This window comes from Stylophora pistillata, chromosome 6 (genome assembly GCF_964205215.1).
Source record: "Stylophora pistillata chromosome 6, jaStyPist1.2, whole genome shotgun sequence".
Classification (NCBI taxonomy): Eukaryota; Metazoa; Cnidaria; class Anthozoa; order Scleractinia; family Pocilloporidae; genus Stylophora; species Stylophora pistillata.
In genome coordinates this window covers 34,019,622-34,034,890 of record NC_142524.1, presented here as the reverse complement: position 1 = coordinate 34,034,890, position 15,269 = coordinate 34,019,622, and the positions used below count along the sequence as shown (strand labels likewise).

The 15,269-nt window shown below is 39.3% G+C and overlaps 1 protein-coding gene across 9 annotated transcripts; it reads right to left on the bottom strand.

Annotated features, from left to right (window-relative positions):
- Positions 1-4,061: 4,061 nt before the first annotated feature.
- LOC148729550 (uncharacterized) lies at positions 4,062-15,253 on the bottom strand. Of its 9 annotated transcripts, none has more exons than XM_088726113.1 (8): positions 15,102-15,253; positions 14,559-14,619; positions 13,742-13,782; positions 10,754-12,688; positions 10,034-10,393; positions 9,794-9,913; positions 6,547-9,673; positions 4,062-6,024 (listed from the first exon to the last, which is right to left on the bottom strand). In XM_088726113.1, exons 4-8 carry the CDS (start codon positions 12,636-12,638, stop codon positions 5,991-5,993), a joined length of 5,526 nt encoding a protein of 1,841 aa, XP_088582239.1. In that variant the 5' UTR covers positions 12,639-12,688; positions 13,742-13,782; positions 14,559-14,619; positions 15,102-15,253; the 3' UTR covers positions 4,062-5,990. The 9 variants fall into 9 exon arrangements, with proteins under 9 accessions (XP_088582239.1, XP_088582240.1, XP_088582244.1 ...); XM_088726114.1 differs by lacking the exon at positions 13,742-13,782 and having other exon boundaries at positions 6,547-8,833; positions 8,954-9,673; XM_088726118.1 differs by lacking the exon at positions 13,742-13,782 and having other exon boundaries at positions 10,754-11,713; positions 11,954-12,688.
- Positions 15,254-15,269: the final 16 nt, after the last annotated feature.

The following is a 15,269-nucleotide window of genomic DNA, read 5'->3' as shown; positions in this document are numbered from 1 at the left end:
TTCCAGACCTAAACCTCGCCCCATATGTTCTCTCCGGTATTTAAACATGTGCACTTGACACAAACAGGAAGCCTGGGTTACCTGTGGGAAAACGAGCCCGCGGATAGAAGACCGGACTCGATGAAAAGGCGGAAATCAAGCATAGTTTTTCTTTTCCTCTGGATATTAATGCATAGAATACTTCAAGGAAGAACGGAAAAAACGCATATATCGCATGTCCATACTTCTTAGGCAAATATTTAGCATGTCCATACTTCTAGAACAAATTTTCAACAGCAAACCCGGGGATGTTACTTCCGGTTTGGAGTTCGTTGGAAAACAGCCCACTTGGAGCCATCAGATTTATTCAGGGAAATAAGGTTCAAGTGCAGGACTTTTTAGGTGCTAGATTTACTTAAGTATTACCGAGATAACTTTAAGATATATTAGATTCCCTGGATCTTTTCTTTGGACTCGCTTGATGCTACTGGTTTCCTTTCACCATTATTGATTATGCTGTGGCTATATGCCCGGCAGCCGGCACGGTCTTAAATAGACTAAATGCCCAGCAGTCAGAAAATTTCACCAAATTTTCACTGAAAGCTTCTTTAAAGCTTCTGGAGAGTATGAAATGTTTCTTTATCAATGTCAAGCGACTCTAAAAATTATTTACTATAAAATGGCGACACTTAGAACATCTCGCGACACTTAGAACAGTTCGACTCAAACCCTATAGCGAAATATTCACTTGACGAATTCCGACTGAAAGCCTCATTTAAACCTATTGAAAGTATTTGGTGTTTCTTTAGAAATGTCAAGCGATCCTAAAAATTATTTTGGTTCTACATAAGAAGATTTAACCGAGCTTGTGTTTGCCATCACATCGCTCGGTATCTGTGATATCAGACTGCTGGTCACTCACGGTCTCAAATAGACTAAATGCCCGGCAGTCAGGAACTGATTCACCGAATTCCCACTGAAGACTTCAATCAAACCTATTGAAAGTATTTAATGTTTCTTTAGAAATGTCAAGCAATCCTTATAATTATTTTAGTTTTAAATTCGAGGAATTTACCGAGCTTGTGTATACCGTAAAATTGCTCAGTTATCGACACTTTACCATTCACGGTGACACTGCCAGTCACGGTCTCAAATAGACTAAATGCCCGGCAGTCCAAAATATTCGTTGAATTTTGACTGAAATCCTCATTCAAAACTATTGAAAGTATGTGACGATTCTTTAGAAATGTCAAGCGATTCTTACAATTATTTTGGTTTTACATTCGACGAATTTACCGAGCTTATGTATACCGTCAAATTGCGGAGTTATCGACACTTAGCCATTTGTTAGACTGCCGATCACGGTCGCAAATAGAATATGCATCTGGGTCAGTGGGGTTTGCGGCGTGACAGCTCAGCTACGTCATATATACCAGCATCATGTTCTGTGAAAACTGGCGGGAAAATACAACACGCGAGTATGAGAGAGAGTCTTTTACGCGAATAATTTGAATATATCAACAAAGTTGAAATGGTAAATTTGCAAATTATTTCGTTACCCCTACTGACGCAGCCCTAAACAGTTTCTTTAGAAACTATCAGCCTTTATTACGCGAATAGATCTGCTGCCGGTTGTTGAAATTTACCATGATGAAGAAGGTGTTTTCCAGAGAAGGTAAGCTGAGATTTTTATGTGATAGCTTTCCAGAAAGTCGATGTAAATTTCAACAACCGGTTACACATGTGCTAACTGCGACCAGCATTGATCGAAACTCCCTCGGAGAAAAGTCGAGTTATATTTCAACGTCGCAGCATTACTTCGGAAAGTCGATAGAGGCAATCCGGTATAATTTTTAAAGGTCCATATCAATTGGACTGCCGTTGACATATCTATTTGTTTACAGCTGAGTGAGTTTTCCACGGCGACTAAAAATGGACGGAAATTAAACTTTTGACGCGAAATTGTCTCTTCGGGTGGTCGGAGACGAATAGTACCTGCTAAACACTTCCGAATTAGCCAATCAGCGCGCGAAATAGGACTATTCACCTGTGTGGTATATATACAAAATGATTTTATTATCATTATAAAAGCCATCTCTGGCTTAGAGTTCGCTCGAAATCAATTCACCCCGATTTGGAGACATCTGATTTACTGAGAGAAGTTAAGCCCAAGCAGATATGATTTCTCAAGTCTTAGATTTAAGACAATTTTGAAGTGTATATCAACATATCACCAGGATATATCAGATTCTCTGGATCTTCACTTTCGATTTGCTTGATGCCACTGATTTACTTTCGCAATTTTATTTGAGCGACCACACCGTGAATATCAACAATTCGTTGCCTAATAGGCTCTCTAGCCTAAGACGTTTCTAAACGAATCAAAACTGATGCACGACCGAGTTGTAAAATTTCTATAATATCGGAAAAACTGAACAGACAGTACTTACCGTGTTCTCCGCTTTGAGGATCTTGCTGACCTAGAATGAGTCACATGACCTTAATGTTTTTCTTTTCTTTTTGTGCTAATTATTTTTTTTTAAAACCGGCTCGTTTATTGTAATGCCGTACAATAACATAAATAGAATAAACAGTTCATATTCTCTGGATTAAATTTCTCTATCAAGAAGCAAATTCAACCTGAATGTGATCAATTTCTTTTTGGGAACATTCAGAGGTTTTAAAAGTTAGTTTTCTCCAGTTTTGGGAAGCTACAGAAAACGGAAACAGTGCCTTGCTTTGCTGTGTTCTTCTCATGGTAAAGTTTGCATTTGAAGAGTTTTGAACATTCTTTGTGGTAAGTTTTAGATCATAAATTTATTCCCTCGATAGTGTACTTCCTCTCCGAATGCTATTCGATTTAGCTGAAATCGATTTAGGCTACGAACCAGGCATTCAAATTGTTGAGTTCGGTCAAACACTCAGGCCTGGCTTAGCGACACAGTTTGCGTAAAAGCAATAAGGCCAGAAAATCACAACTTTAATGTAAGTATGTGACGAGAAACGTTGCACAGATTAACTTTACTTGCTGCAACTTCGATTGCACCTTAATTTACTACAAACAGGATTGTTCTTGTGCTCTCGGTGATCGAACAATTAGCAAGGAAACTAGGAAACAACATTTAGTACCACAGCATTTTGCACCTTGGGATGATTCTCACGCCTGCAGGTTAAACAATTTTATCACCTGCCAGCTCACAGCTTATATTCGCCAGCTCTTGTTTGTTACTTAACTTGTCACTATTACAGTCTGGTTAGCTCAATTGGGAGAGCGCCGGACTGCTGTGCGGGAGGTCGAGAGTTCAATACCGGCCGGACCAACACTCAGGGTCTTAAAATTAACTGAGAAGAATATGCTTCCTTTCTTTAACATCAAGAAATGGTTAGATATTCTAGTCTTCTCGGATAGGGACGAATAAATGGAGGTCCCGTCTCCTGCAGGGTTAGGGGCAGGAGACGTTAATTTCCCACGCACGAGATTACTGTGTGATGGATGTCCTCCCCTGGGGTGGGTTGGGTGGGTAACAGGACCCCCGTTGATAACAGTGTTTACTACACTGAAGGGGCTATCCTGTATAAATATAGATGTCTGTCTTGCACTAACTGAAACCTTTCTAGAAATGTAGAAACATCTCGCACCAGGAGAGAGCGGTCTTCTGTAAATGGTTATGTTCTTTCAGGAATTCAGATTGTATCAGAACTCAATGAGGTGTCTAGAGAAAAGACACTTCCATTCCACAAGCAGTGTTTGGTATGTTTCTTTTCTCAGGAGTTTTTGATTTCCTACCTATTGTAAGAACATATGTCAACGATGCATTATGAAGAATCAGCTGCACAAATTAGTCCTCAAAAAGTTGTGATGCAGACGTCAAAAGCAATTGCCTCCCCTGTTCTGGTTGTGATGAACGAACCGACATGGATCCCATAAGTAATTCGACAGGACAAAGTGCATATTGCACTCGAAATCGTGTTATACCTATACTAGTTGGACTGATTTATTTCACAAAAATAGACAGCATCACGAAAACTATTTCTCGTGTAAGCGGCCCCCTATAAAGCGAAATTAAAAACTAAAACTAACATGTGGTAACAGGTGCTTTTATTTAGGATGTAAAGATATTCAAATGTGACAGATGACAATTAAAATGAATGGTCCAGTGACCTGTTCAACAAAATGTGTATTTGATAATCGAAAATTGAATTTCTGGCCCATTCCTTTCCACAGAGCTGGGGTTAGCTCCCTTACTGTAACCAATCTATAGTGAGATCCACAATGAATAGCTTTAATTTAAGATACCGGAAACTCAGACCGATTACAATAAGAAAAATGGTTAAGTGACCTGTTAAACAACATAGGTAATTGATAATCGAATATTCTAGTAGCATTTTTGGCCCATGATTGATATATAGATGAGGTTAACTTCTGAAGTATTCTAAAAGTCTACAATTACTAGCTGAATAAAAAACGATCCCTCTTTCTAAGAATCACTTCCAAAGTTCGTTCCAGCCTTACAAAAATTTTGATATTTCAAGGCCTCTCGTCCTCTCCATCCTTTCACAGCCTTCTAGTTGGTGATTTTCAACTACCGCTGTGGTCGGCATACAAGTCGGCGTTATGTAACAAGAATATCTGACAATGTGATTAAATTTGAAGGAATCAGAACACAATGTTCATTCTCTATACTTTGCTTCATCTCTTACGCTCATTACTGCTCCACGAGAGCCTAGCTTAAAGAAATTAAACACAAAAATTTAGCAACTCTACGTCATCATTTAGTTCACTTACAGTTGCGCAATCGTTTCCATTTTTTACAGATAGTTATAAATTTGATCCTTTCCAGAACTGCGGAACCTATTTACCAGGGGAAGATAGCTATGTCTCTGCCACTGCTTACGGCGTTACGAACTAACTGCACAACAAGTAAGACAATATTTCACTATACAATTGTAGCTAATTAAAGTGTAAAAGGTAACAATAATATTTTTTACACAATTCTCTTGAATTCGATCCTTGTAATCTAGTATGTAAGACGCTCGTCCATGTGGGTCTAATGTTATGGCTCAGCCTAGCAATGTAAACAAAGATGTTTAGCTATTCTACGTTGTTCCTTATGGTAACTAAATTGTTACAATTTTTTATAGAATAATGTATTCCTGATCCTTGCCAAAACGGCGCAACATGTTCACCCAAGGGAGATAACTAAACTTGTGCTTGTGCAACTTTCTTAGGCGGTACAAACTACACAACACATAAGGCGATTTCTATAAAGCGTTTTAGCTCATTAAAGTGTTAAAGGCTACAACTATACTTTAACAAAAATTCTAAAAGGTATAGGTAAATTTCGTGGCAAGTTTTGGCAATCTTGAAATATCCCCCTATTGCATTAACCTTGAACGTAGTTTCGAGATTTTTAGTTGTACTCTTAAAATCAATATCTATATGACTGACTTTTTTGTTTGAATATAGACTTAAGATGGTTATCTGGCTCATTATTCACAGTGATAACCTTCTCCCTAATTATCCAAGAGTTAGTTCGTCCCACAAAAACTTATTGTTCAGAAAGTATATACATGTAGTACAAAACCCCTCGCGAAAACTATTCCTAACATCTAAGTGACAAAAATCCCTGTCTTCAAAAGATAAACCCCAAAACTTGATTAACCGTTTCACTGAAAAATGTTAAAGCCTGTGTTATATCACGCGAATTGTCCTTTTTCAGACGGAATAGACGAAGATGAGTGTCTTGGTAGAATCACTCAAAAGCTACCCACCCCTCCCTTGCGGTAAATTCGTCCTTTGTAAATAGTGATTATTCAAGCCGTTGATAGTTTGTATGAAAAGAAGAGAGCGTCTCGCGAAAACTATCGTTAACATCTAATAAGTGACTAACATGGCCTTTTGCAAAGGAGAATACTTATAATAATATCACAGGAAATTTCTTGTTAAGGATATAGGCAAAGATTGGGGTCTTCAAAGAAGTTAGCTTCAATCAGGAATCAGGATTTACTGATCAGTTTTTTCCTTCACATACTATGTCTTCTTTCCTGTAAAATATAATTTTTTGCTAATAAGCAAAGGAGTTATAGAGTTCTGATATAATTTGTGAGTAAATCAATTATAATTTTAAGTCAGTTCTACGGTGAAGACAGGTTTTCAGTCGCAGCAGCTAGATTTGAAATCAAGACCCTCTATATCTACAAGCACTTCACCCCGTTTGACTTTCTAACAATTATATACAACAGGGGAGCATAGGGGATACTTTGGGCGAATGCGTCTTAATCATCACAATTCTACTTTTGTTTCTCCGTAAGAAGAAATGAATGAGAGCGAGCATGTCAGCACACAACATAAATTTGTTTTTATCTCTGACTCACGTATTTATGAAAAGATTCGAATTAATTTGAAAGAAATTTGTTCAATACTTTTTCTTTATCACTGAATATGATACAAATGTTAAGAGCAAGACCACAAGCCGTGACGTTACGCTAAATCAAAACAAAAATGGTGATTTCATGCCCTATCATAAGACTCCTAGTTCAAACTTGAATCTTTAACCTCCAACCTACCTCAATGTGACATTATCTCCAATCAGCATGAACGGAGCCCATTTCTTTACTTCGGGATAGCCGTTACCTCTCATCCACTTTCTGACCTCGTGAAGAGATTCACTGGCACTTTCACCACGGAACAAGTGTTCGTAGAAACGATTCATAAACTGCTCTGTCGATTCGTCGTCCAAGGCCCACCGCGCCACTAACACTGAGCGTGCACCGGATCCTAAGAACGCTCGAGCGATTCCGATAACTCCTTCGACTTTAATTTCTCCGCACCCACTGTGACAACAGCTTAGAACAACCAGTTTAGCTCGAAGTTGAACTTTGGATACGTCAGCCATCGTCAAAAGGTATTCTTCTTCTTGTGGAATATCCTTCGTTGTACGACCAGGGCAAAGTGCGATTTCTCCTCTTTCGGAATCTCCATGAGCAGCAAAATGTATCAGCGCAACTGACTTTATTTGTTCAATAACCGCCTCCTTTGTTGCATGTCTTCCCAACAATGGAGGAACGCCAAGCAATTTTGCAATCATCTCCGCTTCTTTTTTTGCGCATGGTAATGGACCCAAGGTCTTCTGTTCTCCCCTGTAAATCACTTTGCTCACCTCAGGTTCACCCACTATGAGAGCCCCACTCTGACTGTGGTAGTTTGGAGGACTGTCCTTGATAAGCTTGAGCGTAGTCAAAGAAGGAGCAATACGGATCCTGAATTTTTCAGACAAATATCTTCCTCCTTCGTCAATTAAGGCTGCAAATGGCAATTGGTACATGCAGCTATCAGGGACAATGATAATTTCAGGCTCTTTCAATAAATCGGCCACGGGAGCGATGATTGTTTCGTAGCACAAATGAAGATTTTTTTTCATATCATCACCTTTACTGTGTGCCAAAGGCGATCGGTTGACATCGTCAGACGATGTTGGAACACGTTCGTCATTTAAAGAGCGATCTTCACAAACCTCTTTGGGTAGAACAGCAAAATGGCGGAAAGTCTGCGAAAACAGCGCTTTCAAGTTGGGAACTGACCCGGCATTTTGAAAACAATCTGAGTCCATTCTTTTTCTTCGGAAACGAATCTCTCCACTTGGTTGGAGAATCCAAATCCGAACATCTTCATCACCAACCGAAAGGTAAAGACAATTACAACTGGCCTCTCCTTTTATAATATCATGGATTCCACACCATGATCGCAGATCGCCTGAAAACTGAAACTCTTTGGCAGAATATTGAGATGTCATCAAGTCCGCTAGAGCTCTCGCCCGTCTAAGTTCTTCAACGGAAAGAGCATCTGCGAAATTTTCGCTAACAAAAAGCAATTTACTGAGCATCTCGTAGGGAAAGGCGCCATGCTCCTCTAATAAAGATATTTGGAAGTCATCGTTGCCTTTTAGAAAGTTTCGCAGTTTTTCAAATTTTGCAATAGATTGGAAAAGATACGAAAAAGCTTCTTCGATATTAAACTGCGCTAACTTTAAAACCGTTAGACCACAAAGAACTTTAAACTCCGTCATACTATCTCCAATACCTTTGCAAATTAAGAGAGCCTCGCGAAAATATACTTCGGCTTTCTCAAGTTCACCTTGAGAATGAAACAATGTTCCTAAGTTTCCGTAGTCAGCTGCTTCTCCCTCTCTGTCGCCAATTTCCTCTCTGATTTTAAGTGCTTTCTCGGTGTATTCTTGAGACTTTTTGTATTCACCTAGGGAATGAAACAATGTTCCTAAGTTTCCGTAGGCAGTTGCTTCTCCCTTTTTGTCGCCAATTTCCTCTTTGATTTTAAGTGCTTTCTCGGTGTATTCTTGAGACTTTTTGTATTCACCTAGGGAATGAAACAATGTTCCTAAGTTTCCGTAGTCAGCTGCTTCTCCCTCTCTGTCGCCAATTTCCTCTCTGATTTTAAGTGCTTTCTCGGTGTATTCTTGAGACTTTTTGTATTCACCAAGCGACTGAAACAATGTTCCTAAGTTTCCGTAGGCAGTTCCTTCTCCATCTTTGTCACCAATCTCCTTTCTGATTAGAAGTGCTTTCTCGGTGTATTCTTGAGACTTTTTGTATTCACTTAGGGAATGAAACAATGTTCCTAAGTTTCCGTAGTCAGCTGCTTCTCCCTCTCTGTCGCCAATTTCCTCTCTGATTTTAAGTGCTTTCTCGGTGTATTCTTGAGACTTTTTGTATTCACCTAGGGAATGAAACAATGTTCCTAAGTTTCCGTAGTCAGCTGCTTCTCCCTCTCTGTCGCCAATTTCCTCTCTGATTTTAAGTGCTTTCTCGGTGTATTCTTGAGACTTTTTGTATTCACCTAGGGAATGAAAAAATGTTCCTAAGTTTCCGTAGTCAGTTGCTTCTCCTTTTCTGTCGCCAATTTCCTCTCTGATTTTAAGTGCTTTCTCGGTGTATTCTATAGACTTTTTGTATTCACCAAGCGACTGAAACAATGTTCCTAAGTTTCCGTAGGCAGTTCCTTCTCCATCTTTGTCACCAATCTCCTTTCTGATTAGAAGTGCTTTCTCGGTGTAATCTTGAGACTTTTTGTATTCACCTAGGGAACGAAACAATGTTCCTAAGTTTCCGTAGGCAGCTGCTTCTCCTTTTCTGTCGCCAATTTCCTCTTTGATTTTAAGTGCTTTCTCGGTGTATTCTTGAGACTTTTTGTATTCACCTAGGGAATGAAACAATGTTCCTAAGTTTCCGTAGGCAGTTCCTTCTCCATCTTTGTCACCAATCTCCTTTCTGATTAGAAGTGCTTTCTCGGTGTATTCTTGAGACTTTTTGTATTCACTTAGGGAATGAAACAATTTTCCTAAGTTTCCGTAGGCAGTTGCTTCTCCCTTTCTGTCGCCAATTTCCTCTTTGATTTTAAGTGCTTTCTCGGTGTATTCTTGAGACTTTTTGTATTCACCTAGGGAATGAAACAATGTTCCTAAGTTTCCGTAGTCAGCTGCTTCTCCCTTTCTGTCGCCAATTTCCTCTCTGATTTCAAGTGCTTTCTCGGTGTATTCTTGAGACTTTTTGTATTCACCTAGGGAATGAAACAATGTTCCTAAGTTTCCGTAGTCAGCTGCTTCTCCCTTTCTGTCGCCAATTTCCTCTCTGATTTTAAGTGCTTTCTCGGTGTATTCTTGAGACTTTTTGTATTCACCTAGGGAATGAAACAATGTTCCTAAGTTTCCGTAGGCAGTTGCTTCTCCCTTTTTGTCGCCAATTTCCTCCTTGATTTTAAGTGCTTTCTCGGTGTATTCTATAGACTTTTTGTATTCACCAAGCGACTGAAACAATGTTCCTAAGTTTCCGTAGGCAGTTCCTTCTCCATCTTTGTCACCAATCTCCTTTCTGATTAGAAGTGCTTTCTCGGTGTAATCTTGAGACTTTTTGTATTCACCTAGGGAACGAAACAATGTTCCTAAGTTTCCGTAGGCAGCTGCTTCTCCTTTTCTGTCGCCAATTTCCTCCTTGATTTTAAGTGCTTTCTCGGTGTATTCTTGAGACTTTTTGTATTCACCAAGCGACTGAAACAATGTTCCTAAGTTTCCGTAGGCAGTTCCTTCTCCATCTTTGTCACCAATCTCCTTTCTGATTAGAAGTGCTTTCTCGGTGTATTCTTGAGACTTTTTGTATTTACCTAGGGAACGAAACAATGTTCCTAAGTTTCCGTAGTCAGCTGCTTTTCCTTTTCTGTCGCCAATTTCCTCTCTGATTTTAAGTGCTTTCTCGGTGTATTCTTGAGACTTTTTGTATTCACCTACGGAATGAAACAATGTTCCTAAGTTTCCGTAGTCAGCTGCTTCTCCCTCTCTGTCGCCAATTTCCTCTCTGATTTTAAGTGCTTTCTCGGTGTATTCTTGAGACTTTTTGTATTCACCTAGGGAATGAAACAATGTTCCTAAGTTTCCGTAGTCAGCTGCTTCTCCCTTTCTGTCGCCAATTTCCTCTCTGATTTTAAGTGCTTTCTCGGTGTATTCTTGAGACTTTTTGTATTCACCTAGGGAATGAAACAATGTTCCTAAGTTTCCGTAGGCAGTTGCTTCTCCCTTTCTGTCGCCAATTTCCTCTTTGATTTTAAGTGCTTTCTCGGTGTATTCTTGAGACTTTTTGTATTCACCTAGGGAATGAAACAATGTTCCTAAGTTTCCGTAGTCAGCTGCTTTTCCCTTTCTGTCGCCAATTTCCTCTCTGATTTTAAGTGCTTTCTCGGTGTATTCTTGAGACTTTTTGTATTCACCAAGCGACTGAAACAATGTTCCTAAGTTTCCGTAGGCAGTTTCTTCTCCATCTTTGTCACCAATCTCCTTTCTGATTAGAAGTGCTTTCTCGGTGTATTCTTGAGACTTTTTGTATTCACCTAGGGAATGAAACAATGTTCCTAAGTTTCCGTAGTCAGCTGCTTCTCCCTTTCTGTCGCCAATTTCCTCTCTGATTTTAAGTGCTTTCTCGGTGTATTCTTGAGACTTTTTGTATTCACCTAGGGAATGAAACAATGTTCCTAAGTTTCCGTAGTCAGTTGCTTCTCCCTCTCTGTCGCCAATTTCCTCATTGATTTTAAGTGCTTTCTCGGTGTATTCTTGAGACTTTTTGTATTCACCTAGGGAATGAAACAATGTTCCTAAGTTTCCGTAGTCAGCTGCTTCTCCCTCTCTGTCGCCAATTTCCTCTTTGATTTCAAGTGCTTTCTCGGTGTATTCTTGAGACTTTTTGTATTCACCTAGGGAATGAAACAATGTTCCTAAGTTTCCGTAGTCAGCTGCTTCTCCCTTTCTGTCGCCAATTTCCTCTCTGATTTTAAGTGCTTTCTCGGTGTATTCTTGAGACTTTTTGTATTCACCTAGGGAATGAAACAATGTTCCTAAGTTTCCGTAGGCAGTTGCTTCTCCCTTTCTGTCGCCAATTTCCTCTTTGATTTTAAGTGCTTTCTCGGTGTATTCTATAGACTTTTTGTATTCACCTAGGGAATGAAACAATGTTCCTAAGTTTCCGTAGGCAGCTGCTTCTCCCTTTCTATCGCCAATTTCCTCTCTGATTTTAAGTGCTTTCTCGGTGTATTCTTGAGACTTTTTGTATTCACCAAGCGACTGAAATAATGTTCCTAAGTTTCCGTAGGCAGTTCCTTCTCCATCTTTGTCACCAATCTCCTTTCTGATTAGAAGTGCTTTCTCGGTGTATTCTTGAGACTTTTTGTATTCACCTAGGGAACGAAACAATGTTCCTAAGTTTCCGTAGTCAGCTGCTTCTCCATCTCTGTCGCCAATTTCCTCTTTGATTTTAAGTGCTTTCTCGGTGTATTCTTGAGACTTTTTGTATTCACCTAGGGAATGAAACAATGTTCCTAAGTTTCCGTAGTCAGCTGCTTCTCCCTCTCTATCGCCAATTTCCTTTCTGATTTTAAGTGCTTTCTCGGTGTATTCTATAGACTTTTTGTATTCACCTAGGGAATGAAACAATGTTCCTAAGTTTCCGTAGTCAGCTGCTTCTCCTTTTCTGTCGCCAATTTCCTTTCTTATTGGTAGCGCTTTCTTGTAATATTCCTCAGATCTGTCGTATTCCCCAAGCGACTGAACGATTGTACCTAGGTTTCCGTAAATGGTTGCTTCCCTATCTCTTTCGCCATTTGACACAGTGATTGTCAGTGCTTTCTTGTAATACTCCTCAGCCTTGTGATATTCACACAGTGAATTAAATAGTTTTCCTATCATCATGTAACATTGTGCCTGTGTTTGTTTGTCTCCAGTACTTCTTGTTATATCAGCTGCCTTTTGATAGTATTCTCTAGCCTTTTTAAATTCATTTTGTTTGTGATATATCTGTCCCAGTACCAAGCTTAGTCTCCCTTCCTTAAGTGTGTCACCAGAGGCATGGTATATGATAAGAAGTTCCTTCGCATATCTTTCTGCAGATGTGTAGTTGGAGACCTTGCATGCAGCATGAAACATTAGCAAATGTATTTTATGGTAAAACCAGTGGTATTCTTTTATCCGTGCTTTGGAGGTTAGAAAAATCAAACATTCTTTGCCTAACTTCATGGCTTCTAAGCCACGACCAGTGTTAAGAAGGAAGGCAACAACAAGTGTAACTATACCGGATACTGTTATAAATCCTCCTTCGTTGTCCATTACGACCGTTTTCCAAATTACACGAGTCAATTCAATGAGACAGCATCAATCTGTGGATTTAATTCAACTGGGTTAGTTCCGTCGGTGGCCGCCCCTAGATCAAATATGTTTACTCAAGAAATGTGTTGATTCTGAAGGTAGGTAATCCCAACACTTTCCAACAATCTCAATAGGTTAGTTGGTCAGACGTGTTTTGTTTTGCTTGCCGTCTTTAAATAAATAAGTAAATTCGTCTTTATTAAAAAACCATGCGATAAAATTACATATCTGATGTTACAGTAAAAATATATATTGTTGGGAGAGATTACAATGATTAAATCGAATAAAATTATTAAAAATGATTAGAAATACATATGGGGTGTGAACACAGCTAGACTTTATTTAAAAATTAATCTATTAAAAAAGCTACGTTTTAAACGTTCAGTATCAATGCTGGGCCTGACAATGGATTTCCTTCGAATGTTTACAATATAGTCTTTGTACCTTGGGAGTAGGCTTTTTAATGGATGGTCATCATGTTTGAGGTTATAGAAAAGGCGTCTGTCGCTTTTCTCCAAAAGTTCATATCTGTTGTAATTGACCGACGTATAGCGCCTCTTATAGCATCTTTTTAAAAACCTTTGTATAACAGCAAGGTCGGAAACACTTGCAGCAGAAACTGAAAGGCCGTATAATAACTTAGAGATCACAACTGAATTAAAGAGGTAGTCTATTTCGTCTTGCGTATATCCTTCTTGACGTAGGCTTCTGATGATAAATAAACACTTGTTGGCTTCATGAAGCTTGGCCTTGACATGCATGCTGAACTTACAATTACCTTGAAATGTGACGCTCAATAAAGAAATGTTATTATATTGTTTGATATTGTGAAACATTGGGTAGACTGTTGAATTGCCTTTCTTACGCATAACTAGCTCCTTACACAAGAGATGTGCACTTGGAGTCTCTCGCCCTCGAATGGTCGAACAGTATTAAGTGTCACCGTATAAAGCGGTTACCCTGTATTAGGCGGTCGGTTGTCAGAGTCCCGAATTTGTTTCCCCTTAATCATTGTACTTATCACCTCTTTTAACCGGTCCCATATATTAGGCGAACCTGGTTACCTTTGAGTGAGTCCCAACGGCCTGTTTGTGTTGTCTTGCACCTATATAGAACGGTCATTTATAGCGGAACCACTCAAGTAAAACTAAGATTAATCTTCCAGGTACAATTTAAGTCATATTTCTCTCTAGAAATCAGTGTTGGTAGTAATTTTAAGCCAGTTTTTGTACATTAGCGGTCAATTTTGGCGCAAAATGCCGTTTTTTGTCCTGTTCGGCTCAGAAATGACCTCATTTTCTGAACTTTGGTCGGACCATGAAAGTCACTCCTTTGCTCGCTCCTTCTATCACTTCTGGTTCCTGTTAAATCCTTGGTGTTTTCGGTCTCACCTCGTGACATTTCACGGAAATGGAAAACGGGTACTGTGCCGGTCACGTCACTGTGCCGGTCACGTCACTGTGTCGGTCACGTCACTGTGCCGGTCACGTCACTGTGCCGAAGTGAAGTAAAGTCGGCAATTTCTGTTTTTGACAAACTTGTGGAAATCGACTCGACACTATTTATTCGCCGAGCATTTATCTGCTTACCACCTTCAACAGTGGTCTTGTTTATTTAAGCTTCACCGAAAGAGTATACTAATGCGCATGACCAAACTTCTCACTTTGCACTACAGTTCTTACAAAGACCTCAAATCGCCCTTCATGTTTTTTAAGGAAGAAAATAACATCTCAGCAGATAACCAAGTGACCAATTGATTCCAACCAATTCGGTTCGATCGCCCACCTCAACACTCTTTTCGTTATCATTCTTTTCTGGCATTTGGTTTAAAATCAAAGGAAAACTGTCAACATGACAAACACACAGTTCTACCACAATTACCTTCCGTCTAAAGTTTCTTGAAATCCAGATAAAAACAATGAATACTGAAGCTCCACTTTCCCTGAAAAAAATAACAAGGTGTTACATTTACTTGTTAAAACATAAAACACCTACCATGTGGAGGGGACAACTCTCAGTATTATTAACGTCATAGACACCTAAAGATGAAACACGAGTGACAACTTTGTGTTGTAAAAGTTTTCGTCTGAACACTAGTCGGGAAACGAGCCCGCGGATAGAAAACCGGACTATATAAAAGGCGGAATTCGAGCTGAGATGTTATCTTCCTCTGGATATCTATGCATAGAGTACTTCAAGGAAGAACGGCAAAAAACGTATATACCGCATGTCTATACTTCTTAGGCATATTTTCAGCAAGTTCATAATTCTAAACCAAATTTTCAGCAGCAAACCCGGGGATACTACTTCCGGTTGGGACTTCGTTCGAAATCGGCCCACTTAGGTTGGAGGCATTAGATTTAGTCAGAATAATAAAGATCAAGTGAATGATATTTTAGGCGTTAGATGTACGCAAGTATTTACCGAGATGTCTTTAAGATGTATTAGATTCTCTGGATCTTTTCTTTGGACCCGTTTGATGCCACTGGTTTACTTCCTCCTGACAATTATTTAGTCGACCACAACGTTAATATTAGAGATTCATCGAGAAGATGGCTCTCTGTAGAACAGATTACGCTTAAGACAATACGA

What these genes read in the sequence shown, in the direction of transcription:
- LOC148729550 (XM_088726113.1), bottom strand. Translation starts at nt 12,638, where the DNA reads ATGGACAACGAAGGAGGATTTATAACAGTATCCGGTATAGTTACACTT. An exon ending in AACATTGTTTCAGTCGCTTG is followed by an intron (nt 9,914 to 10,033) that starts GTGAATACAAAA and finishes TTCGTTCCCTAG; the next exon opens with GTGAATACAAAAAGTCTCAA. An exon ending in AACATTGTTTCAGTCGCTTG is followed by an intron (nt 9,674 to 9,793) that starts GTGAATACAAAA and finishes TTCATTCCCTAG; the next exon opens with GTGAATACAAAAAGTCTCAA.